Source organism: Malaclemys terrapin, chromosome 2 (genome assembly GCF_027887155.1).
Source record: "Malaclemys terrapin pileata isolate rMalTer1 chromosome 2, rMalTer1.hap1, whole genome shotgun sequence".
In the NCBI taxonomy this organism is placed as follows: Eukaryota; Metazoa; Chordata; order Testudines; family Emydidae; genus Malaclemys; species Malaclemys terrapin.
The window spans coordinates 80,335,541-80,361,873 of record NC_071506.1 but is presented as its reverse complement, the minus strand read 5'-3'; the positions used below and the strand labels follow the sequence as shown (position 1 = coordinate 80,361,873).

General features: G+C 41.5%; 1 protein-coding gene across 3 annotated transcripts in view; it reads left to right on the top strand.

The window, feature by feature from the left end:
* LAMA3 (laminin subunit alpha 3) overlaps positions 1 to 26,333 on the top strand; it is a 191,451-nt gene that overhangs the window by 79,809 nt on the left and 85,309 nt on the right. For 2 of the 3 annotated variants that reach the window (XM_054018249.1, XM_054018248.1), the window contains exons 16-27: positions 585 to 722; positions 1,245 to 1,291; positions 10,761 to 10,860; positions 12,348 to 12,400; positions 12,718 to 12,823; positions 14,687 to 14,786; positions 16,011 to 16,167; positions 19,275 to 19,413; positions 21,048 to 21,190; positions 22,986 to 23,086; positions 23,198 to 23,351; positions 25,316 to 25,476. In XM_054018249.1, the coding sequence (XP_053874224.1) occupies positions 585 to 722; positions 1,245 to 1,291; positions 10,761 to 10,860; positions 12,348 to 12,400; positions 12,718 to 12,823; positions 14,687 to 14,786; positions 16,011 to 16,167; positions 19,275 to 19,413; positions 21,048 to 21,190; positions 22,986 to 23,086; positions 23,198 to 23,351; positions 25,316 to 25,476 (1,399 nt within the window). Of the gene's footprint in view, positions 1 to 584; positions 723 to 1,244; positions 1,292 to 10,760; positions 10,861 to 12,347; positions 12,401 to 12,717; positions 12,824 to 14,686; positions 14,787 to 16,010; positions 16,168 to 19,274; positions 19,414 to 19,612; positions 19,746 to 21,047; positions 21,191 to 22,985; positions 23,087 to 23,197; positions 23,352 to 25,315; positions 25,477 to 26,333 lie in introns of all 3 variants that reach the window. The other variant, XM_054018250.1, reaches the window with a different exon arrangement.

Below are 26,333 nucleotides of genomic sequence, written 5' to 3'. Positions count from 1 at the left end.
TAACACAAATTCGGATATAACGCGGGAAAGCAGTGATCCGGGGGGGTGGGGCTGCGCACTCCGGTGGATCAAAGCAAGTTCAATATAACGCGGTTTCACCTATAACGCGGTAAGATTTTCTGGCTCCAGAGGACAGCGTTATCTCGAGGTTGAGGTGTATGTGCTATCTCACAGTTTTAAATCCTAGCCTAGCAAAGGCCTTTTCCTTAAGATATCTGTAACATTAAACAGAACCAGCAAATGAAAACCAATCCCCACTTCAGTCTGCCATTGGATTGAAGCAAAGAACAGAAGAATGAGTGCAGTGAAGTTCCTGATGATAATTCTACCTGCTTCTGTTAAGAAGGGAAAACTCAAGTCATCATGTAACTGTTGTGTGAAATAAGGCACTCAGATTTCATATGGATGGGTGCGCTATTAATAAGTACCTAGGCAGAGAGTTTTTTTTTTAACAGTCTTATTGCAAAGAAAATCAGGAATGTTCCAGACAAGTAATGTTAAATTTTAAAACTTCACAGTCCTGAAACAAGTTATTTCTTACTAAATGTAGCTTGAATCTTACCAAATAATGATTTTCTGTTCAGCTTGTCAGTGTTCTCCCCATGGTTCCTATCAGAACACATGTGAGTCAATAACAGGGCAGTGTGAGTGTCGAACAGGCATTATGGGGCAGCAGTGTGACAGATGCCTTTCAGAAGCCTACAGTTTTCCCTATTGCCAAGGTAAGGTTTACGATGGAAAATACTTTATCTTGATGCAAAATATATACATTTTTACCTTTGTGTTCCCCAGAGTACTCCACTGTATAGATAGCTCCATAGAAACTACATTGAAACATGTACAGGACACATCAGGGAGATAGACTGGATGATCTAATAGATCTTGTTTATTGCTCACTTCCATGCTTCATAAACTGCATTGAGGGAATTTGGCACTTTTTAGCTGGTGGCATTGTAGATTTAGGAAAAATACCCTTGGTTATTCAGTGTTTTCTCTCTTTCTTTTCCCATCCCTGCCATATTTTTGCAAATAATCCTGATGAGGTTACATATAAAAGTAAAAATTCTAAACTATGCATTGATGCTAATTATCCTTTTAAACCATCATATTAAAGATTTAAACTCATTTTAAAATATCAAGATCACCCCTGGGCAACCTTATTATAAAAAAGTTTGGAATTCGCAACTGCTCCATTGCTTCATTTAAAAAAATGATCATATGTTTATTTTTTTAATTACATAAAGGAGCAAACAATGACTGTGACCCTGCAGGTACTCTTGATTCCCATTCTGTAAGTATTATATTTTTGGCATTTACAATAAATGTTAAGAATTGATTCACTATATATGTAATTACTGAATACTTTGACTTGGAATTTCTAAATATTATAGATGATGATTTCCTAACTCAAGAAGTGTTGTAACGGACATGGGGGGAATTCTATATTACACCTAGTGTTGATAGATAAAGAGGAACTGTTCACAGAACTAAAAATTAATGGTAGCTTTGGTACAAGTGATCGTGACTTGCACAAAGTAAAGCAGCAACAAAACCTGAGGGAGCTTAGTAAAACTAGCAAAAAAGCTAAGCTGTTTGAAATTGTATGTCACTCTATACCCAAGCCAACATAAGATGCTGTGGGAACATAGCTAAGGCTTAAAACAAAAGCTAGCAGCCAAAGTACTGCATCCATTAAATAAGCAAAACCAAAAACTTTTCTTTACTGCATGTAATAAACACGCCCCCTGAGTGATGATTCCCCATTTATCATTATTCTACCATTTCCATCCAGTAAGGGACAAATACCATTGTTAGGATTCTTTTTGTTCTTAATATACTTTAAAAACTCCTTATTGTCCTTAATGCTGGAGGCCATAGATTTCTCCTTGCATACCTTTGCTTCCCTTATCAATTTTCTACAACTTCTAGCTTTGGATTTATGTTCATTACTGTCAACTTCCCCTTTATTCCATTGGTAATATATTCTTCTTCTTCGAGAGATGTCCCTGTGGATGCTCCACTCCAGGTGTTGGTGCGTCCCTGTGCCTTTGCTTGGAGATTTTTGTAGCAGTACTCGTACCGGCCACGCATGCGCAGAGGCTGCCCCCCCCCCCCCGCTGTGAGTCTAGCTTAATAGTACACATGTGTGGCCAGTCTCCTCCGTTCCTTCTCCACCGTCCCCGGCCTGAGACGGAGCTCAGCACACTCGTTAGGAAATTCCTTTCTCTTGTTACAATTACCCTTCTAGTTAGTTAGTTTGTTGTTAGTTTGTTGTTAGTTATAGTTAGTTACCATTTTTATCTTAAAAAAAAAAATCCTGTCAGCCGCAGCCGCTTCAGACATGCCTGGCTCCACAGACTTTAAACGCTGCTCTAACTCCAAGGAGGCTATCCCGCTGTCAGATGGCCACTCACACTGTATAAAATGTTTGGGGGAGACCCACATTCCTCAGAAATATGCCCACTGCAGCAAACTTAGCTCCAGAGCACGGAAGGACAGGGAGCTTAGACTGAAACTGCTCCTGCTCCAGAAATTCCTAGGTGCGGCTTCAGACCCAGGCGCTGATTCCAGCTCCGCTGCCCACCACAGCCCCCCCGCCTCAAAGAAACACAAGAAATCTGCAAAGAAGGGAACCTTTTGTCATCTTCAAAGGAAACCCTGAGACACAAGCCCTCCCCGGGCAGATCTACCGCTTCCCTGCCTGTGCTCCCCAGCTTGAGCACATTTGACAAGCCGGGCTCCTCCAGCACTGCGCAAAAACCTCCTGAGGCTGCAGCGCGAAGCACCGGTGCCGAGGCTTCAGGCTTTCAGCTGCCTGCCTCTCTTCTGGAACCGTTCGGCACCATGACGGACGCGGTGCCGACACTCCACAACCTGCCTGACCCTCTGAAGGCTGATGCTGCCCTCCCGGCCACAGCACCGGCACCTGTGCAACTGATTGGCAGGGAGCCAAGAAGCAAAACCCCGGCTCAGAGGAATGTTCCCTCATTGCAACTCTCTCCTGCACAGCCTTCACCTCACGCAGGAGCCTCACCACTTCAATTTACTCAGGCAAGAGATCTGCTGGTGTCACCTATCCTGCAGTCTCCCCTGCTGAATGCCTGTTTCTCTTCAATGGCAGAGTCAGGGTCTGAACAGCCTTCCTCCAGTGAGGAGGAAACTGGACCACAGGAGGGTTTTTCTCCTTATCAACACTCCCATCCCCAGACCCCAGTCAACAACGGTTTTAGAAAAATTACCTCATGCTATTCTCAGGATCCTGCCTCCTGCGGGGTGAACCCCTGGATGGCACCACCTATGCCCTACCCACCACCATGGCAATATTGGGCACCATGGGCATCGTACCCTCGAGAACACACACGCTACGCCACCTCAACCAGGCGCAACACCAGTCTAGCACCACCACCTGACGAACCTGCTAATGACACAAGACACCAGGCAGCACCGTCACACTTGCAGGATCAACCAAGTCCTGCTCCAAGTCCAGTAGAGCCGGAGGTAACGCCTGAAGAAGCCTTACTTCCCCCTCCTCCAACACCGTTGGATGACTACGCAAAATTCCAAGACCTCTTTAAAAGAGTTGCCAGTGACTTGAGAATTAACTTGGAGGAAGTCCCTGAACAACAGCATGGGTTAACGGACATCCTACAGCCCTCTTCTTCCTCTAGGGTTGCATTACCAATCAACGTAGCCCTTTTAGAACCCGCTAAGTCCATCTGGCAGACTCCAGCTACAAGCCTAGCTACCTGTAAATAAGCGGACCGGAAGTACTTCATCCCTTCTAAGGGCTCTGAATTCCTTTTTACCCATCCGGCGCCAAACTCGTTAGTAGTAGACGCAGCGAACCAAAGGGCCAAACAACAATATTCCCGCTCTACCCCAGCCAACAAGGAAAGTAAACGCTTGGACCTCTTTGGTCGTAAAGTATATGCATCCTCGACGTTACAATTTCGTATAGCTAATTATACTGCAGTTCTTGCAAAATATGACCACAGAAACTATAATAAATTCATGGACTTTATTGACGACATCCCAGAACAGAAAAAACAACAATTCACAGCTCTGGTTTCCAAGGGACAAATCATATCATATACCGCTCTTCAAGCGGCCCTCGATGTAGCCAACACTGCAGCAAGATCGAGCGCCACAGCAGTGGTCATGCGCTGAGGTTCATGGCTCTCCTCCTCTTTCTTTCCTCGAGAGGTCCAGAGCACCATTGAAGATCTTCCCTTTGCCAGTGAAAAACTTTTTGCTTCCGCCACGAATGACATGCTTCACTCAATGAATGACTCAAGGGCAACCCTCCAGTCCTTATGTCTCCAGACACCTACGACCAGAAGATGGAAATATAGATACCAACCTTACCAACGTCCACGCTACGCCGCATATACACAACACTCCCATAGACCACAGTAGCAACAACACCAGAGACCAAGATTCCAGCGTAATCGTCCTAATTCTGCGGGGGCACCTCAACCCCCTCCAGACAATAGGCAGATTTGAAGCCTTGGTCGAGGGATTAGAAAACAGCGTTCCCACTTCAGCCAACGCACATATCTTTGGACACCTCCTACGACCATTCTCCCACCAAAGGCAGAACATTACCTCTGACAAGTGGGTTATAGAGGTGGTTACAATTGGATACGCCATCCCTTTCCTCTCCTTGACTCCCACCCACCCACCCACCCTCCCCATCCCTCTTCAGGAACCCTTCTCACGAGCGACTACTCCTCCAAGAAGTGCAACATCTCCTTCAATTGGGAGCAATAGAAATTGTGCTAGAACGACACAAAGGGAAGGGTTTTTACTACCATTATTTCTTAACAGAAAAGAAAACTGGGGGATGGCGACCAATCCTCGACCTCAGGCAGCTTAACAAATTTGTCAAAAAGCAAAAGTTCAAGATGGTTACTCTCACCACCATAATCCCAGCACTGGAGCAGGGCGATTGGTTTTCAGTCCTCGACCTACAGGATGCCTATTTTCATGTAACTATACATCCGGCCCACAGACGCTTCCTATGTTTTACTCTTGGCTCAACACATTTTCAATACAGGGTTCTCCCCTTCGGACTGTCCACGGCCTCCCGTGTTTTTCCCAAGATCCTAGCTGTAGTTACTGCCTACCTCAGAAAACAAGGGGTTGTAATATTTCCTTACCTCGATGATTTCCTCCTCAAAGCTTCAACGTTCGACGAAGCTCTCCGATCCATGCGGCTTACCGTCGATTGTTTCCTATCTCTAGGCCTGCAAATAAACAAAAACAAATCCACATTATGCCCCACCCAACATCTGGAGTTCATAGGGGCATACCTCAACTCCCGGACGGGATTGGCATCTCTTCCACCCGACCGCTTCAACTCCATAAGCCAACTGGCCACAAAAATTCGCAACAGGTGACTGTCCCCAGGTGACTGTCCAAGACTGTCTACAAATACTAGATCACATGGCCTCGTGCACTTTCGTCGTCCAAAATGCACGCCTCTACCTGAGGTGCTTCCAAGCGTGGTTGGCCATGGTTTACAGACCGAATGTGCACTCTCTAAACAAGACTCTCTCCATACCTTTCCGGGTCAAAGATTCTCTACTGTGGTGGACAGTTCACTCCAACCTCTGCTCTGGAGTCCCCTTTCTTCAGGAGGCTCCATCCCTCATACTGACTACCGATGCATCTCTGACAGGCTGGGGTGCACACATGTCTCACCACGGAGTCCAGGGGCTATGGTCTTCAACCGAGATCTCTCTGCACATAAATGTCCTAGAACTTCGAGCCATTTGCAATGCGTGCCGTCACTTTCTTCCACTAATCGGGAATCACCATGTACACATAATGACAGACAACATTGCATGCATGTTCTATGTAAACAGGCAGAGAGGAGCTCGATCCCACTTGCTTTGCACAGAGGCTATGAAGCTCTGGAATTGGTGCATTGTGAACAACATCCGGGTATCAGCTGCCTATCTTCCCGGAGTGATGAACACCACAGCGGATGAACTAAGCAGACGCTTTCCCTGGAATCATGAATGGGAGATAGACAAGAAAACCATTCACAACATATTCCGCATTTGGGGTCACCCAACCATAGACCTTTTTGCAACTGCAAAAAACAAGAAATGTTCCGACTTTTGCTCCAGAGCGGGACTGGGCAAACATTCTCTGGGAGACGCATTCTTGATCCCATGGCACCGAAACTTACTCTATGCGTTTCCCCCAATACCGGTTCTCAACAGGGTCCTGATAAAAATACGAACAGACCATGCCAAGGTGATCCTAATTGCCCCGTCATGGCCCAGACAACCGTGGTTTCCGTTCCTCACCAGAATGTCGATTCGACCACCAATCTCGTTGCCTCTCATCCCAAACCTCCTATCACAACAACATGGCCGATTTCTCCACCCCAACCTGTCCATGCTTCACCTCAAAGCCTGGTTCCTACATGGTTCTCCCAAAGCGAACTAGATTGCTCTGAACAAGTTCAAAGAGTGCTCCTACATAGCAGAACACAATCTACTCGCATCACCTATCTACGAAAGTGGAAACGATTCACACATTGGTGTTCAGCTAAACAACTTTGTCCCATGTTGGTATCTCTCTCGCTCATACTTGACTATCTATTGGACCTTAAGCGATCCAGCCTTTCTTTCAGCTCCATCAGAGTCCATTTAGCTGCTATTACAACTCTTTATGACAAAACTGATGATACTTCTGTTTTTGCTCATCCAATCACCAAGCATTTCCTCAAGGGACTCCAAGCCCTATACCCAGACATTAAACCACCTACCACCCCGTGGGACCTTCATTTCGTACTATCTTGCCTAACTCAACAACCATTTGAACCCCTAGCCACGTGCTCCCTTTTACACCTTTCGATGAAAACAGCACTTTTAGTGGCAATTTCCTCCGCCAGATGAGCAGGAGAAATAGCAGCTCTTATGGCAGACCCACCATATATGCTATTTTTCAAAGACAAGGTTACCCTCAGATTACACCCCAAATTTCTTCCAAAGGTGCATTCGTCATTCCACATTAATGAGACGATACACCTACCAACCTTTTTTCCAAAACCGCATACGAACTCGTTCGAAGCCACAATGCATACATTAGATGTACGCAGTGCCTTGTTCTTCTATTTGGATAGAACCAAACCTTTTAGAAACTCTTCTAGACTTTTTGTCTCCATCGTGGAGCGTTCCAAAGGTACTCCTATTTCTACCCAGAGACTTTCAAACTGGATTTCTCAGTGCATCCGGTTATGCTATCAGTAGAAGAAGGTTACACCTCCAGACGGCATCAGAACGCACTCCACTAGATCTCTGGCTGCCTCTGTAGCATTCTTATGCAAAGTTCCCCTGTCTGATATCTGTAAAGCAGCCACTTGGTCCTCTGAACACACATTTGTTAAACACTATGCCCTTACTCAATGCCCTCTCTCTGATATACATTTGGGCAGGGCTGTACTATCTACGGCATTCCTATCAAATCCGAAGTCCCTACCTCCTTGAGACACACGGCTTTTAAGTCACCTGGAGTGGAGCACCGACAGGGACATCTCTCTCGAAGAAGAGGAGGTTACTCACCCTGTGCAGTATCTGACGTTCTTCGAGATGGGTGTCCCTGTGGGTGCTCCACTACCCACCCTCCTCCCCTCTACTTCGGAGTTGGGGTAGCCTCCGTTGTAGAGAAGGAACTGAGGAGACTGGCCACGCATGCGTACTCTTAATGGTCTGAAGTAAACAGGATGAAATTCACAGCGGTGGGGCAGCCTCTGCGCATGCGTGGCCGGTACGAGTACTGCTACAAAAATCTCCGAGCAAAGGCGCAGGGATGCACCAACACCTGGAGTGGAGCACCCACAGGGACACCCATCTTGAAGAACGTCAGTTACTGCACAGGGTGTGTAACCTCCTCTTTTTTAATTTTTATAGCTGCCTTCACTTTCCCTCTAAACTAGGTCATTTTTAACCAATATCGCCTTCTTTCTCAGTTTGTGGGATTGTGACTTCTTGGGCATCTTCTGAAGTGCTCTTAAGCAATTCCTAATTGTCATTCTGTATAAAAAGGGAAACAAGGACAACCCAGGGAATTACAGACCAGTCTGCTTAACTTCTGTATCCGGAAAGATAATGGAGCAAATAATTAAGCAATCAGTTTGCAAACACCTAGAAGATAATAAGGTGATAAGTAACAGTCAGCATGGATTTGTCAAGAACAAGAATCATGTCAAACCAACCTAATAACTTTCTTTGACAGGGTAACAAACCTTGCGGATGGGTGGAACTCGTAGACGTGGTATATCTTGACTTTAGTAAAGTTTTTGATACTGTCTCACATGACTCTCTCATAAACAAACTAGGGAACTGCAACCTAGATGGAGCTACTATAAGGTGGGCGCATAACTGGTTGGAAAATCATTCCCAGAGAGTAATCATCAGTAGCTCTCAGTCAAGATGGAAGGGCATATTGTGTGGGGTCCTGCAGGGATCAGTTCTGGGTCCAGTTGTGTTCAATATCTTCATCAATAATTTAGATAATGGCATAGAGAGTACATTTCTAAAGTTTGCGGACAATACCATGCTGGGAGGGGTTGCAAATGCTTTGGAGGATAGGATTATAATTCAAAATGATCTGGACAAACTGGAGAAATGGTCTGAAGTAAACAGGATGAAATTCAACAAGGACAAATGCAAAGTACTCCACTTAGGAAGGATCTATCAGCTGCACACATAGAAAATGGGAAATGACTGCCAGGAAGGAGCACTGCAGAAAGGAATCTGGGGGTCATAGTGGACCACAAGCTAAATATGAATCAACAGTGTAACACGGTTGCAAAAAAAAAAAGTGAACAGCATTCTGGGATGTATTAGTAGGAGTGTTGTAAGCAAGAAACAAGAAGTAATTCTTCCACTCTACTCCACACTGATTAGGCCTCAACAGGGGTACTGTGTGCAGTTCTGGACACCACATTTCAGGAAAGATGGGGAGAAACTGGAGAAAGACCAGAGAAGAGCCATAAAAATGATTAAAGTTCTAGAAAACATGACCTATGAGGGGAGATAGAAAAATTTGGGTTTGTTTAATCTGGAGAAGAGAAGACTGAGATGGACATAACAGTTCTCAAATACATAAAAGGTTGTTACAAGGAGGGAGAAAAAATGTTTTCCTTAACCTCTGAGGATGGGACAAGAAGCAATGGGCTTACACTGCAGAAATGGCGGTTAGGTTGGACATTACGAAAAACTTCCTAACTGTCAGAGTGGTTAAGCACTGGAATAAATTGCCTTGGAAGTTTGTGGAATCTGCATCATTGGAAATTTTTAAGAGCAGGTTAGACAAACACCTGTCAGGGATGGTCTAGATAATACTTAGTTCTGCTGTGAGTGCAGGGAACTGGACTAAATGACTTCTCAAGGTCCCTTCCAGTCCTACGATTCTGTGATTCACATTTTTCTGATTAAATTCTTCCTCCCAGCCAATCTGTCTCATATAATTATTTTCAGCTTTGTCAAATTGGCCCTTTTAAAACACCTAGTACATATACTACTGGTTTGGACTTTTTCTGTTTGCACATTATAATCATGTTATGACATACCTTGGCAGGCTTATGCATTTAAAAAGTTTACTTTTATTGTTTATGAGGTGTTTTAAATAGATTTTAACTATTTTTCACTAAATGTTTGATTGCAGATTGGTGAAATTTAATAACATTTAGCACATTGATATTATTAAATAATATTTTAATAGATTTAATTTTAAGCTATTAGTTGGATTTGTTTTTAATTTAGGGTTTTTTTTATATAATTGTTTAGTTTTAATACAATTTTTATGTATAAAATACTAATATATAGGTTTTTACTTTCTAATATTTTATACTGCAGATAAACAGATTTTTTGGACAAGAATGTTAATGGTTAAGCTTTATTTCTTATATTTACTGATTTTTTTGGGTGCTGGGTTGCTTTTGGCTTCCAAAACACACAGCCATCTGAAAAAGAAAATACAACCCTATTGTGGCTTCTCTTTGGAGCCTTTATAAGATTTTAATTAAATAGCATGTTTTATTTAATTTGTTTTACTCTTTTTATGATATACACTACATATTACATGGGAATGCACTTTCTTCTCATAGTGCACTCTTTACCCTTTATTTGCCATCAAATTGTTAGCCATATTAATTTTTATATGAAGTGCTTGTTTTGTGCTTGTAGAATTATCATCTACTCCTATCAAAGTGATTGTCTGATTACTTAGAGCCACCTTAAGGTTCGGTGTTCCGAACATTACTATTCTTGTGAGTACCCCTCCCCTCCCCTCACTTTTCTTTTCTTTTCTTTTTCTTTTGCAGCCTTTTTAGCTTCTATTTTATTAATTCAGAAGGATTTAGAGTCTCTTCCTACTGTCCTGGTTCTGGCCATCCCTGCCATAGCCACAGCCACATCCTCTATTCCTTATTTTAAAAAGTATTGAACTAACTGTCCTTGCACGACTTATGCTTTTCCTCATCTCACGTTCTGGGCTTATTTTGTCCATTGTTAACTTGTTCACTGTAAATGGTTCCCTGGGTATTCACTCTTATCTTAGCTAGTATAGACATGCTGTCTGATATATTACTGACCCATCTGTTGCACATTATTCGCATTCCGTGGAGTTCCATAGTAGGAAGAAATCTCAGTAGTGCCTCATTGTTCAAAGAACATTCTTTTCATTATTTAAAATAATCTGGATACTGGGATGCCCAATGTTTGATTCTTTTCTGCCATTAGGGCTATTGTCAGTGTCTGCAGCATGTTGAAGGTCCTATATGTAGCAGATGCAAACCACTTTACTGGAATCTGGCCAGAGAAAACCCTGATGGATGTACAGGTAAGATTTCATACATGTATTTCTTCAGGTCATCAAAGATGGTTAAACTCTTTTTATCCATCTTCATCAGCTATAATTAGTGACACAAACCTTCTATGTTGGTTATTGTATGATAACAGCAGATTTTACATACTGCTGACATTTGGTACCAAATTACCCATGATTCTTACACTTGTTTTCAAAACTCAGACCCTATCCTGGAACTAACATTTGAAGATGTTGGCCCAAATTCTGCTCTCAGTTACATTTGTATGAATCAGATGTAATCCCATTGTGACTTCAGAAGAGTTATGCAGACTTTATGCCATTATAACTATTTGCCCAAGAGTTTGGAGAAAATGTTCTTTCTCCTCTGATAGTTTATTCTCCTAAGTTATCAAGGGTGAGAAAGCATTCTTACTGGCTTCACAATTTGCACAGCCTGCTGTTATTTATGTCTAAGTAAGATCAGTGTGAGGGTTGCAGCTGGTACTCTGCAGCTGACAGCTGCAGTTAATGAGGATGTGGTGTACCATCTGTTTGTAAATTGCAGAGCAACCATTTTATTTTTAAAGTCCTCCTTCCGTATGTTTCTCTTCTAGTGGATTGCTTCACAGCAACCTCCCAATGGGTGGAAAGATGAGGTATACATCCAGCTCTAGAGCTACCACCACTATCTGGATAGCACTGAATCCAGATATAGCTCAGTCTGTATCTTCTCCCCAGAGACCAGTCACATCACCTCTCCATAGTCCCAGTGGCAATAGGGGCATTTCCGTGGCGGCACAATGCACCTATGTCAGCAAAGATAGTTCCTGTGATATTTGTCTCATTTCTATTCATGAAGCATGTTGTAATTGTCCCAAGGATAGCACTGGAAAATAAGGAATAGTCAATCACTCTGGCAGAAGGAGCTTTTTCTCTCTCCACATAAATACCTCCAATGATCAGAGCAATATCACTCTTGGTCCTAGGTAGAAGGAAGGGCAGACAATTCCTCAGTCTCAATTCAAGCCTGTCTTTGTCAAACCCAAATTGGAATATTTCAGACCAGTGCGTGGATGATAACTGCCCAGTTGTGTACGGGAGAGAAGGACACAAGAAGCCCTCACCCCTTCTCCCTTTCCTTTTCCTCTCCCCTCATCCCATTATCCTCCTGCAATTCAGGGACTGGCCATAGCTGTATTTCCTGTGCTTTCCTGAGGGAAGGGCTTGCTCTATGCTAGCATCGTCTGGAGGGCGAGCCATCAACAATGTGGCAGTGGGGAGGTAGTGTCATGGCCTGGCCTTACTCTCTTTCTGCCCTCACACTTGCCGTAAAGCAGTGTATTCTGCACTCCTGAGAAGTGGGTGTTCCTCCTTCATGTCTTAGAGCTCCAGAAGGCAGTGTGACTTCCAGAGGAAAATTCACATTAATGCTCAGTGAATCGCTATTTCAGATTCTGTTGCTTTTAGTCCAAAGGCTTCCTAGGAAGATGAAATTCAGGTCAATGTGTCTGTCTTCGCAGAGTGCCAATGTGATGTGACTGGAACACTAAGTGGAGTCGGAGAGTGTCAGCAGGTAAAGAGAAATTAAGTTTGCATAGAAAGGAAGTGTTTTAACACTCAGCAGGGTAGAATTGCTAGAAATGGTTATTGTCCTTGTATTGACAAATAACTGGTGACATTCCAGATATACAGTATTATATAAAACTTCCCCGGCAAGTTTTTTTAGGGTCTTGACCACATATCCTTTAGACTGTCTGTTCAAGGCGACAGATAGCAATAGTAATATCCTGAAAATATCTTATTTGTTCTGGTCAGGATTTTTTTTCCTTTTGAATAAGAAATATTGAACAAAAAGTTGAAACCATCTTGATGAAATCATTTTCTCCACAGAAGAATGGTGACTGTCATTGCAAGCCTGATGTTTGTGGAGGTTCCTGTGACACTTGTGAAGCTGGCTATTATGCTCTGGAAAACAGGAATTACTTTGGGTGTCAAGGTAAAATGGAAAATGAGTGTTTCCAACAGAGTAATTACACATGGTAATTAAAGTGTCTTTAAAATCCCAAGAACAAGGCCTCTGTTTAAACACTAAACCACCTGGATGTGCATTTTTTTTACACTATCACTTCTGAGTGCATGTCATAAATGTAGAAGTGTAAACTCCAGTTTGAGTGTGCAGATTGAGCTCATTCATGAGCAATTAGTTTTGCTCATGAATATTCTGTCATCTTCCTTAGGGCTCTCTGCACCAGTTAAGTCACCTGTTTCCATCTAAAGGGACAGGGAACAGGGCTGTTGTTTCTATAGCATACAGAGCCTCTCTGACAAAGGCTGATACCTTTCCCACTCCACACTTGGAGGATGTTTAAATGAAATGGAAGGCCCTGTGAAGTGTCTCCAAGATGAGGTAAATTTTACCCAAACAAAACATATGGAAAGACCTAAATATCACAATTAAATAGACTTTAAAACAAGATATTTGAAAATTATTTCTCCTTTTACTTTCCTTTCGGGACCTTAGATCAGGGTTATTTGTTTCTTCTGCAAGAATTAATAACATCACCGATGCCTATTAGAACTGCAGCTCCATGCTGTGCTTAGCTGTTTGTAATGTTATCAGCTGCTGCAGGAAAACTGTGAAATGCTGAATTCAGATCCTAGCAGATTGTAAACTGCTTTCCCCCCACCCCGAGATGTACTTGTATGTCATTTTAAGTCTTTTCTGTTGAGGCCTAGCCCAAAATATATTGAAATTGCTGGAAACATCCCCATAGACTTCATTGGGATTTGGATCAGATCAACCTTAATGATTTAAGATTTTAAAATATATTTTTAGATCATTTCAGTTCTTTAAGCAATCCCTTCTTCATGTGTGGAGTTAAAAATGATGTCCAAAATGATCAAACCTAGATAATAAAAGTAAAGTACCTAAGCAAAAGTGGTCTGATTTTCAAAGGGTTGAGCACCTAAAGTTTTCATAGATTCCAAGGAGATTTATGGATCCTCAGCACCTCAGAAAAATAGGCCACTTCTATTTTGATGTGTAAATGTTGACTTAAGAACCTTGAAGCACTCGGCTTTGCATTTTTTTACCTAGATATACTTTTAAGGATGTCCTTATTTTGTGCCCGAAGTCCTGTTTGCTGTATCAAGTCCATAGTTTGTCCAGTATTTTTTCAAAAATTATGTATATACAAATATATGATTATATACGGTATGTAATTTTTGTACCACAAATCAAAACATTGTGGTAGCTGTCCCTCAAAAATAAACTTTGTTTTGTATTTTATTTTAAAAAATAAATTGCCACTGTATTCCCACTGCATGCTTATTTTAACCATCATTATAGAAAGCCGTCCCATTGAATAGAAAAACTGAATGCTTATATTGATAAACCTTAATCACAGCAAACAGTAAGCGTGGCTTGTATTTACTATTTAATATTTTGACCAGGAAAAGAAATTTTATGTCATGTTTAAAAAAAGAACCCCTTATGAGAAACCAGAAATAACTGAAATATGTACAACTGTATTAACATTTGTTTGAAAATCTCACAAGAGAGTCTGAAGGGGGAAATTTGCATTGCCACTTAATGGCGGTTTAATTAGAGCAGTGGTTCTCAATTTATTTACCATTATGGATGGCATATGCAGCCCACAACATGTTATGTGGGCCGCATCCAATACTATCTGTACGGCCTTGAGGATGTCACGTGGCTGCAGCTGTGTGCTGCTTGGGCCACAAGTGACACATGGGCCACAGGTTGAGAATCACGAATTAGAGGAAGTGAGGTGTGCTTTCTGGTAATGTGTATTACATTTTCTGATGAAAAATGTGGCTTCTGTTCTTTACCTGATAGGCTGCCAATGTGATGTCGGAGGATCTATCAATCTTGTGTGCAGCGAGCCATCAGGTGCCTGCCAGTGTAGAAACCACATAGTGGAAACGACCTGTCAGAAGTAAGTCTTGCTGAGACCTTTAGGCTACATATACACATTTTGCTGGGGGTGTAATTCCCACCTTGCATAGATACATTCTTGCTAGCCCTACCCGAGCTATCTGGCTAAAAATAGTAGTGTAGCCATGGTTGCACAGGCAGTGGTGAGCAGCAGGGCAGGCTAGCTGCCCTGAGCACAAAAATGCTCGGACCCCGTGGGTACATACTTGGGACATCTAGCCCCTCCCACCACTTGCCACTGCCTGTGCTACCGAGGCTACACCACAATTTATACCGAGCTAGCTGAAGTAGATTTAGTGTAAGTATGTCTGCACAAGCTGGGAATCGCATCCCAGCTCCAAGTGCAGACGTAACCACAGTTCATGCTTCAAAACAATCATTTAAAACTGCCCAGGATTCCTGGGTATTTTTTCACATGATTTGTTGATAAATTAGCTGGTAGGCTGTGGTATCAGCTACTCTGCAGATGCTTCCTGCCCACCACTTTTCTTCATCTTTATATTTATGGCTTTTGGTACTCATTTAATTAAGAATCATCTCCATCTTTCGCAATAGCATTACGTATGTTGCTTTAAAAAGTAAAATAAACCAAGTTTCCCTCTCAGTTATGTCAGTAGAGTTGCACCAGTATAACAGAGAACAGAATTTAGCTCATTAACAGAAGCCGTTTGAATCCTTCCTATTATCATACATTCCTGGTGTCACCAGGAATGTATGAATTAACCAGAGTTCAGAGGATTCCACTGTCACCAGCCTGCCCCGACCTCAGTGCTTCATTTTCTCAGAGGAAAGTCATACAGAGATTAGCTAGTGCCTTCTAATTGCATTGCTGGGTGGAGGTTTCCTGCTATACTGAGTATTAACATGTGCACCCCATCCACGTGGGAAGCTGATATCCAGGCAAATCATTGCAGGTAAACTGATACCATAAAAATATCATGCACCTTTGGCCTAGGTGATGGTATGATGAAAATTGATACAATAATGAATTTGGGTTGGTCTCATTACTCACAAGTGATGAGGTAACACATGAATTTGTCAGATGACCCAAAACACAGTTACTTCCAAAATGATATTTGAGGTGCAGTCAGCAGTTGTAGTTGTATTTTGTTGGTAACAGTATGACTGCTGACAGGGAGGTGTTACCGTTTTTTTATATGTAGAAATTCAGATATTCAGAGAAAATAAATAGCTCCTCCATGTTTGTTTGTTTTCTTTATGAAAGGCCTGAAAAGAACCACTTTTTCCCTGATTTACACCACATGAAGTTTGAGATCGAAGATGGTACCACTGCCAGTGGAAGAGGCATTCGGTTTGGTTATGACCCCCAGGAATTTCCTGGCTTTAGTTGGAGAGGATATGCACAGATGTCTTCCATACAAGTACGTCATTGATTAAATGCTGTTGGATGAAAATGCAGCCCTTGGGGCTTATGTCTACTTAATATTGCTACCTGAATGTAAAGTCATGGAGGAGGTCAAAATAAAGTATGCCCTTGCTTCTACAGTGGTTGAGAGACAGCAGGCTTGACATATTTGCATTGTAGCAAATAGGCCTGTTGATCGTTGAATAAAGCAGCAGCATCCAAGCAAGAATGTGACTGTGCATGAATATTACAGTCTTGTGATGGTTTACAAGTTAGTTTATCATGAGCAGAGTCCAAGTGAGTAAATCAGAGGAAGAAAGTGCCCATCATCTGCTGTGTCTGGGGCAGGAATTAGAAGAGTTGCACTGAATTCAGAGCAAAGGAACTGGCAGTTATAAAACAGTAAATTTAAGCAATAAAGGCTAGTTGGTGACCATCCTTGAATGTGTGGTTCTGTTAAATTGGTACAGATTAGATTTACAGTTCTTAGAACAATTTATGTCCAACTTTGGTAGGGTATCTGAGGACCAATGGGGCAACCATAAACTGAAGGGTAAGTACGTAACCATTGGGCAAGTCATCATTTTCCTTTTTCCTCTTTGTTCGTTTTTTTTTTTTTTTTTTACTTGGGGGCTCTTTTTGTTAACTTTTTGAAATCACCCACATTCACAAAAGCTACTCTTCGAAGATCTGATTTCTTAACTTCCACTCTATACTGTCCCTCTTTTGTTTCATACCCACTTGACATTTTATGAAGAAGGTAGTGGAATTGCCAGGATGGGCAGGGATAGTGGCTGTAGCCTCTGTTTGCCAGAAGCTGTGAATGGGTGACAGGGGATGGATCACTTGATGATTACCTGTTCTGTTCATTCCCTCTGGGGCACCTGGCATTGGCCACTGTCGGAAGACAGGATACTGGGCTAGATGGACCTTTGGTCTGACCCAGTATGGCTGTTCTTATGAATAATTTAGACCCTGATCCTGTAAATACACATATGCATAACTTTACTTGCATGAGTAAAGCTATACATTTATGCAAGTATTTGTATGATTTGAGCCTTAGATAGTTGTATCCTTGTAGGACAGCTGAATTACCTGCACACTTCTTATGTCAAAGGGCATTCTGGATTTTGACATAGCTTACCCATGTCTTGCAGGGAAATGAAACAATTATCCCAAAATTTTTTGGGGGCTGACACATTGTTACATGATATACTAATGCTACAATTTTTGTGGAAGGAGACAATCTAAAAGGTGGCAATGTTGTCATTCAGATGAAATAATTAGTCATTGTGTGTCCTTAGCAGGAGCTGCGAGTGCACTGTCACGCCACTAATGTGTTTTAATATACTTCAGTGTGACACCCACATTTTAAAATGTTGGCCTAAGCAATCTGGCCTATGGCAGACCTTGGTCTAGCCCCACCTCCCCAACTTTACCTTAAACACAAGACTGTCCACCCTTCCCCACAGGTATCTTCCTTCTGTCTCTTCACTCTTGCTTTCCTGTCTATACTCTCAAACCTTCCCATCATGTCTCAAACACTAGTCTGTCAGTAAAGCTTCAGGCTTCTTTTCCTTTTGCCTTTTCTCTGTCAAATATATATTCTTTCAATATTTCCTCATCTGCTTCTCTCCCAGCCTCACTCCTCTGAACTATCACTCTCCTCCCTTCAAAAATAGTTGTAAAAGCTTCTCCTATTTTTCCATATTTTCTGTTGAACTTTCCTTTCTGCTCTCCTACCGGTATTTCCTTCTGCCCTCTGTTATACTTAAAGTATTTGTACACGTGCCCTCTATAGCTCTCCCATTTCTAGATTCCATTCTGCTCTCCTGCTTTCCTTTTTATTTTAATAAAGGGGACGGCTGTATACAAATACTCTTGTTCTCTAATGATGACCAATAAGCACATGCTCTGAAAATGAGCAAGGCCTGTCCTGGTGGCATTAGCCATTAGCTACCTTTCAGAGATCAGAGAAGGTGAGGTCTTTAGAAGGGGCAGCCCTATTGGGTGATCTTTGTTCCAGAAGGTAGGGAGAGTGGAATGTCTGTGTGCTTGAAAGGGAGAACAGACCAAGAAGGTGGTGGTAGTATAAGGGGACAGTCACCTGGGCATGTTGAAAAGGGGGAGAGAGAGGGTTAGGAGGTGTGAACCATGAAGAGAGGAAGCATAAGGCAGAATGGAGGAACCCTTGAGGTCATGCTAAGTCCGTTCATTTGCTATTCCACCACCAATTACTGAACCCCTCTGCCTGTCTGCATAAGTCAGGGGTTCTCAGACTTTTGTACTGGTGACCCCTTTCACATAGCAAGCCTCTGATTGCGACCCCCCTTATGCATGAAAACACTTTTTTATATATTTAACACCATTATAAATGCTGGAGGCAAAGCAGGGTTTGGGGTGGAGGGTGACAGCTCGCGACCCCCCCATGTAATAACCTCGCGACCTCCTGAGGGGTCCCGACCCCCAGTTTGAGAACCCCTGGCATAAGTCTCCCACTGTGCTGCTACTGCTGTGCAAGGTTTACGTAGATAAGGTGCCATATAAATTGTCTTCTGGGGGCAGCACTGCCAGTCAGTGACTGAGAAGAGACACTTGGTTCCAGAAATGTCAGTTCAGCTGAAGGGCAAAAATATAACCAGAGCCACCATGAATGTAACAGGCTAGGAGGTTTGCTGGGGATCAGAAGAAAGTGCAATGACATTCTGAGACTTGTGTGTGCTTTTAGAATTTTGTGTGGGATCCAGGACTTGGATGGGTTATTATCCTGGAATCCAGGAATACAGGAAACCCTTGTTACAATACGTCTGCTTTAAGGCATTGTGTGAGCAATTGCAGGATTCTAACAAAGTACTGTCCACCATTCACAGCGTAGTATCAACATGCACCCTTAATTCTGCTTTTCCAAGACTAGCTGGGTAAGACACTATTCAATATCAGTGTTTTACCTCAGCAGAGTGTTTTGTTCTATATTCTTTCGTACTCTACCATAACTTTTCTTTCCTGTTATGGAGTTTGTCCTTGCTAAATGGTTTCTATAACTTTTCTCTCTTTGGGTGGTAGTGTGTTAAATAATATACTTTCCTTTCTTCCTTTTTTTCTCCTTCTTTTTATTTTTCCCAGCCAGAGGTGGTTGTGCCTGTCACTGTGACTTCCTCTAAGCTCTTCCACCTAGTACTCCGCTATGTCAGCCTGGTTTCAAAGAGCTCTAAAGGGAGGATCTCAGTTGCTGAGGGGAAACATTTTGACACTAATTATACTTGTAAGTGAATTAATTTTCTTGTTAGGCTTGTCTATCTTCGCCCATCATACACCAGAATCGTTGTTTTTGTACATATTTGTCTGTATATGTGTGTGTGTTTATTTTCTCTAGGAATTTAGCATTTTGCTTGCATGGCTTCTAACTGTTTATCCATTCGGCACTTTATGGCTGTTTGTGTTTATTAACTTCCATTTTACAGAATGAAGTGAGGATAACTCTGAATGTGGAGAAATCAAACCTCTACTTATTTCATGTTATCTTGAGATTTATTAACCCTGGAATTGAAATGGTATCTGGCCGCATAACTGCTTACCAATCTCGGTCTGAAACAGGTAGGTAAAACGTAATGGCAGAAGAGAGCAGATGACTCAGTGTTAGATCAGAGAAGCATTTTCATACTTTCAGCCAAGTTCAACTAATAATGTCATTTTAAATGTATTATTTTTAACAACTTCGAGTGCTATGTGTTTTTCTAGTGTGCTTTGCTGTGACTAATGCTGCCTGTGTTTGCATGATACCTATTGACTTCATTATTAATAATTTTTTTAGATGTCTAGTTTACCAAATGTAATATTTTCAGTACTGACTTAGGTGGTTCAGACTGACAGGTGAAGCTTTCAGCGAGTTTAACAGGACTCATATACTTTTCGATGCGACAAATATTTTTATTCAAAAGCTGCTTGGCTCCTGTCTTCACTGAGTAACTAATATTTAACAATGTGTCCTGATCCACAAATGTTGGATCTGGTTACAGATGTCAACAGAATTTGGAGTGGTTGGTTTTGGTTCATACCATTAAGGAGATAAGGATTCCAGATCCTCTGTGTCTGGGAGGGGTAGAGGCTAATTTTAGCACCTTAGCATGAGCCCGAATCTGTAGACCCAGGCTCTGAGACTCACTGCCGCAGAGACTCTGTGTGGCGACACAGCAGCACAGGCTGTGCTGATTGGTCAGGGAGATGAGAGCCAAAAGAAAATACAGGGGGTCCTGTCTGTGATCTGTAGCTTCACTAAAGAATGCTCTTTATAGTCATTGCAATTGACTCCTATTTCTTCTCTTCCCTGAGGGACACTGCAGCTACGGTCTTTCTGTATATTCACTCTGTACAAATGAACAGAAGTCCTCTTATATTACAATTAGTAACTAAAATTTTAGATGCTTATCAGAACCTCTCGAGGCTGCAGAATTTGGCTGGAAATCACATGAGAACAGGCTGTCTCCTAAGATATCCATTACCTGCTGCTTTGGATCAGCTGAAAATTCCACAATGTTGGCCTTTTGTTGTCTTTATTAAAGCAGTGTGAGGCAGATGGAATGAAAAATAAGGGAAAAGGAAAAAATGTTTCAGAACCTTCCCATGCTGTGGCAAAAGTTCAGGGGGAAATAGAGGTGTTTCCTGTTTTTCTAAATCACTTCACTTGAGCCTAGTGAGAATGAAGAAGACAATACTCACATAGCTCTGTGGCTTAATATGTACATTATGCAGTGTATTCCTAATGCGTGCTGAAAGAACAGCGTTGATCAGTTGTTGTCACTCTGATTTTAGTGACTGAAAGCATTGGTCTTAAGCCTTGAGAAAATGGAGTCATTTGACATAATCCAATATTATAATTAATTTATTTTTTGCTGTCAGTGGCTACTCAGAGCAAAGACATTGTCTTCCCACCCAGTAAGAAGCCGGCTTTTGCCACTGTCCCAGGAAACAGCTTTGCAGATCCATTCTCACTTATTCCAGGAACATGGATTGTCAATATTATGGCAGAGGGAGTCCTCCTGGTAAGAAAATGACTGAAATTTTTTTTAAACTTTTTGAGAGTAGAATTTATTTGGGAGGGTTTGAGAGAGAATGAAAGGACCACCTCAGAATTAGGTGCCAGGAAGAGCCCTCTAATGGACATGAAACTCAGTATCAGAGGAGAGCACGGTGTCATTTTGGGATAAAAAATTGTGAAATTTTACAATTCTGCATTTCACTTCTTTTTCTCTTATTTGAATCTCACCTGCCCTTGTTTTGTATGTATCAGACTTTTAAATATATCTAGACTGTGCCCCTCCAAAGGATGCACTTTTAAAAAAAATTCACAGGTGCTTATACAAACCTGTAATCATCACATTTTGGTGCTATCCAGATGTCTTATCCAAAATCTGGGTCAGTTATAATTTGAAACTCTTTCCATAGAGTTAGAGCCCAATCCTAAAAAAGCCTACGAGTCACTTCACTCATGAGAGCAATCCAAGCTTTCATGTGTTTGATGGATCAAACCCTTAATTATTGATGAAGATCCTATGAAAGGGAACTCTCTCAGAGAAAATATAAGAGGAACTCCGCCTTTAATAAGTTGTTTTCTAAACATGCTGTGACCTCCTTCCACTGCCTACGAAACTGGCAAACTATCCATCATAAAGATTCAGAAAAGTTAGTGCAAAGTATGACAAAGGCAGAATGTTTCAAGTGATCACTTATGAAACACCCAAAATATGTATAATCACAATGAAATCATGTCAAAATCAACTTGTATTTTTTAACATTTTTAGCATGAATCAGAAATGAACACCTTCAATCATCAAGCCCATGACTGTACTAAAATATATGGAATAGATGACATAATGACAACAGTACTATTAAACCTTGTTTCTTATCTATAATGGCAATATTTATTAGGTTTTTGTTGTCTGTTCTGTCCATAATTCTGAAAGGGGACTTGCTGATTATCCTAACAAATCATATTATTTATTTTTTATAATAAAACTTCAATAAATAAAAATTTAAAATCAAATAAACATCAGTATATAGATTGAAATTGATAGACCAGTAGAGCCAGAGTTTTAAAATGTGCCTTCTTTTTATGCCTGTTTGACTTTATTTAATTCACTGAATTTGTAGGCACAATCAGTTTGGTGCACATAGGAGAACCCTTTTTGCATATGTTAGTCAATCACAAGTGTTTTGTGCATGTAAATTCGACATCTTGCATGCACAGGTGAATAGTGTGCAGAAGCAATTGTGTACATAAAGAGGTGTTTATGTAATCCATGCTTACACCATGTGGTACTCTGTCCTTCTCTAGTGGTTTGACTGCGCAGAAGTTTGAGAGTCAGCTGCAGCCATGAGCTGAGAAACCTGGGTCTCTTACCTCAGTGGCTCTCATCCCTTTCCAAACTACTGTTCTGCTTTAGGAGTCTGATTTGTCTTGTATCCCCCCAAGTGACACCTCACTTCAAAACTACTTGCTGACAAAATCAGACATAAAAATACAAAAGTGTCACAGCCCACTATTACTGAAAAATGTTTTACTTTCTCATTTTTACCATATAATTATAAATTAAATCAATTGGAATGTAAACATTATACTTACATTTCAGTGCATAGTATATAGAGCAGTATAAACAAGTCGTATGAAATTTTAGTTTGTACTGACTTTGCTAGTTCATTTTATGTAGACTGTTATAAAACTAGGCAAATATCTAGATGAATTGATGTACCCCCTGAAAGACCTTTGCATATGTTTTAGAGATGTACATTTTATAATTTTCTTTGTGCTCTTGTATGAATCACATTCTTTGTTTTTAGGATTACATGGTGCTGTTACCTAGTGATTACTATGAAGCACCCATCTTGCAATTACAAGTTACAGAACCTTGCACCTATTCAGGACATGCTACAACAGATAAGTTAGTATATACACTGTATAATAAGCTGATTACCCTGGACTACTTTAATGATTTTTCTTTAATGTTGTAATTGGTAATTATGATATCACCATGTTTTGCTTTGTTTTAAAGCTGCTTGCTTTATCAGCATTTACCACTAGCCAGATTTTCCTGTGTCCTCGGTTCAGAGGCGACACATTTCTTGCTTGGTGGAGAGTACAGAAAAATAGCTGTCCGACAGCCAACCCCAGAGCATCCAGTGATGTCACACATCAGTGGAATAGAGGTCAGATTCCTGTATCCATACTAACAGATACTAATTATAGTCATGTTTTCATTGCCAACTGTAAATTAGCTAATTGTAAATTTGTTGGGATCGATTCTGCTGCAAATTCATAGCAAGTCCATTAGCCTCCATGAAGTTACTTGGGGTTTATAGAAGTGTAATTTAGGACATGTCTACACTGGTCTGCAGTTCAGACTAAAGGGACATTAGTGCGAGCTAGGGACCTTTAAGTTTGCACCTGTAGCATCCATATGAGGAAATTACAGCACAGCACTTTTGTGCACACTGCCTATTCATGCCCCATTAGTCCAAACTGCAGGCCAGTGTGGATATGCCTTAAGATCAGAATCTGGTTCATTGACTAATCTCACACATGGCTGCAATAAATATACAACTGTGATGTAAGTGAATGCTTTAGTCCAGTGCTTTTCAAAGTCGGGCCGCCGCTTGTTCAGGGAAAGCCCCTGGCAGGCCGGGCCGGTTTGTTTACCTGCCGCATCCGCAGGTTCGGCCGATCGCGGCTCCCAGTGGCCGCGGTTCGCCATCCCAGGCCAATGGGGGCTGCGGGAAGCGGCATGGGTCGAGGGATGTGCTGGCCGCCCTTCCCGCAGCCCACATTGGCCTGGAGCGGCGAACCGTGGCCAGTGGGAGCTGCGATCGGCCGAACCTGCGGACACAGCAGGTAAACAAACCGGCCCAGACCGCCAGGGGCTTTCTCTGAACAAGCGGTGGTCCGACTTTGAGAAGCACTGCTTTATTCTATCAAAGGTCAAAAGGTTTTGTAAAGAATCCTTCACTGAATCCCTCAGTTAGAAGGTAGTACATGTACTGTCAAACTGTCTGTTTTAGAAACAAATCGTATCATTTGGCAGTAACAATAGCACATAAAGGTAATGTAAAATTTATCATTTTGTGATTTCTTAAATATATATATGTACATCTGTGTACATTTGTTTTATTAATGGTTGCATTTTTTTAAAAAAAAGCAAAGAAGCAGAGCAATTATGCCAAAGTATATCCATTAAAACAGGGTCTCATGCTTTATCATATAAAGTTTTGTAGTAGTACGTTATTGAACAAATACAACACTAACCTGTATGATCTAATTCTGTACATGGGAACAACACATAAAGATAATGACTCCTTTTGTCTCCTGTTAATATGCTCTGGCACAGCTCATTCATGAAAATCTGTATTGAAACAGGAACAGTCAAACACCAAAAGCCCTGATCCTTCTAACACTTATACATGTTCCTAGCTTTACCCCTGTGAGTACTCCTATTCAAATCAAAATGACTAATCACATAAACAGATTCATATACATACTTAAGTGTTCACAGGATCAGGGCCTAAGGGAATAATGATGAAAATGCTAACATTCAGGAGAATTATACTGAATTCAGCAACAATAAAAGTGTGCAGCTGTCTTGCACTTTTCATGCCAGTATCTCAATAAATAGAAATTTAAAATTTTTTCAAGTAGTTCGCTTAGGACTCAAAGGAAAACTTCATGCTTCAGAAAGTGCTGTTGGTTATTTATTAGATAACAACCTTCTTCTCGGCCCAGCATTTTGCTTGAAGAACTGGAGGCTTTTCTTTCAGTTGAGACATAAAAACAATATTGACCTGGCATTAAAAATTCCATGTGGAGAGGAATGATGATAGCCTCATGTCCTGGCAAAATTTGGGGAAGTACATTCCACCTATAAAAATGCTTTCTCCTGTTATGTCTATTGGATAGAGTAAAATTCTTTTGTCCAAAATTGTCATATAATATTCCTGGCACTAATATAAGGGCGGGTGTTTCCAGAGATGGCAGCATTTTGGTGGCAGGCATAGTAAGCTCTGTATATACAGTTTTATTTCTGAAAAGCAGCTTAATGTTTGTGAAAAGTAATATATAAATTGAGTGATTTTTTTTCCCCAATGATGCTAAGCTTATTTTCTTGTTGAATCTCTAATAGGTTGATTTACACCTGAGACTGAACATTCCCCAAGTCGGTCGCTATGTGGTAGTTCTTGAATATGCTAATGAAGATGATCAATTATACACTGCTGAAGTGATAGTGAACAGTCCTGGGCCTGTCCTGAAGGCCAGAGTGAACATATACAGTTGTAAATACAGGTAGTGATTTCAGAAATAATTATTGAACAGTTAAATTATCAGGTGGAATGGAATTTTATACTTTTTAATCAAAGATTTCTTAGTAATACATGTAAATTGTGGTGTGTAGTTTGTTTTATTTTCTAAGGTTTTTAAGTTATCTGAACTGTACGTTTGAATTGTACAGTTTATACAATAACTCCTCACTTAACGTTGTAGTTATGTTCCTGAAAAAAGCGACACGATGTTAAGCGAATCTAATTTCTCCATAAGAATTAATGTAAATGAGAGGGTTAGGTTCCAGGGAAATTTTTTTCACCAGACAAAAGACTATACACACACACGGTATAAGTTTTAAACAAACAATTTAATACTGGTACACAGTGATGATGATTGTGAAGCTTGGTTGAGGTGGAGGAGTCAGAGGGTGAGATATTTCCCTTACTGCTAAATGATGAACTAGCAATTAGCTGAGCCCTCAAGGGTTAAGTCTCTCACTCTACAAGGCAGCAGGAATGGAGGGAGATATGTGCATTTCCCCTTTAAGTACACTGCCTTGTTAATTAGATCAGTTTGCTGAGACCGCAGCTGCTGCAAGCTCCCTCTGTCCTGAGCCCTGGTGTGTGTCCCCCTGCTCTATAGAAGATGGGGTAAGCGGGGTGCAGGAGCAGGGGGGGAGGGGGACATCCCCCTCCAAACTACTAGCCAGCAGAGCTGTGTGAGCATACAGGAGGGGGAATATGCTACACTCCAAAAAGTGGTGTATTACATTTCTCACTGTCCCTCAGCAAGGCAGGAACCCTGCACTTCTCCTGGGGTGGCACAGCTCCACATCAACCCTACACAAGGCTGAGCTTAAAGCTTTCAGTAGGACTCTG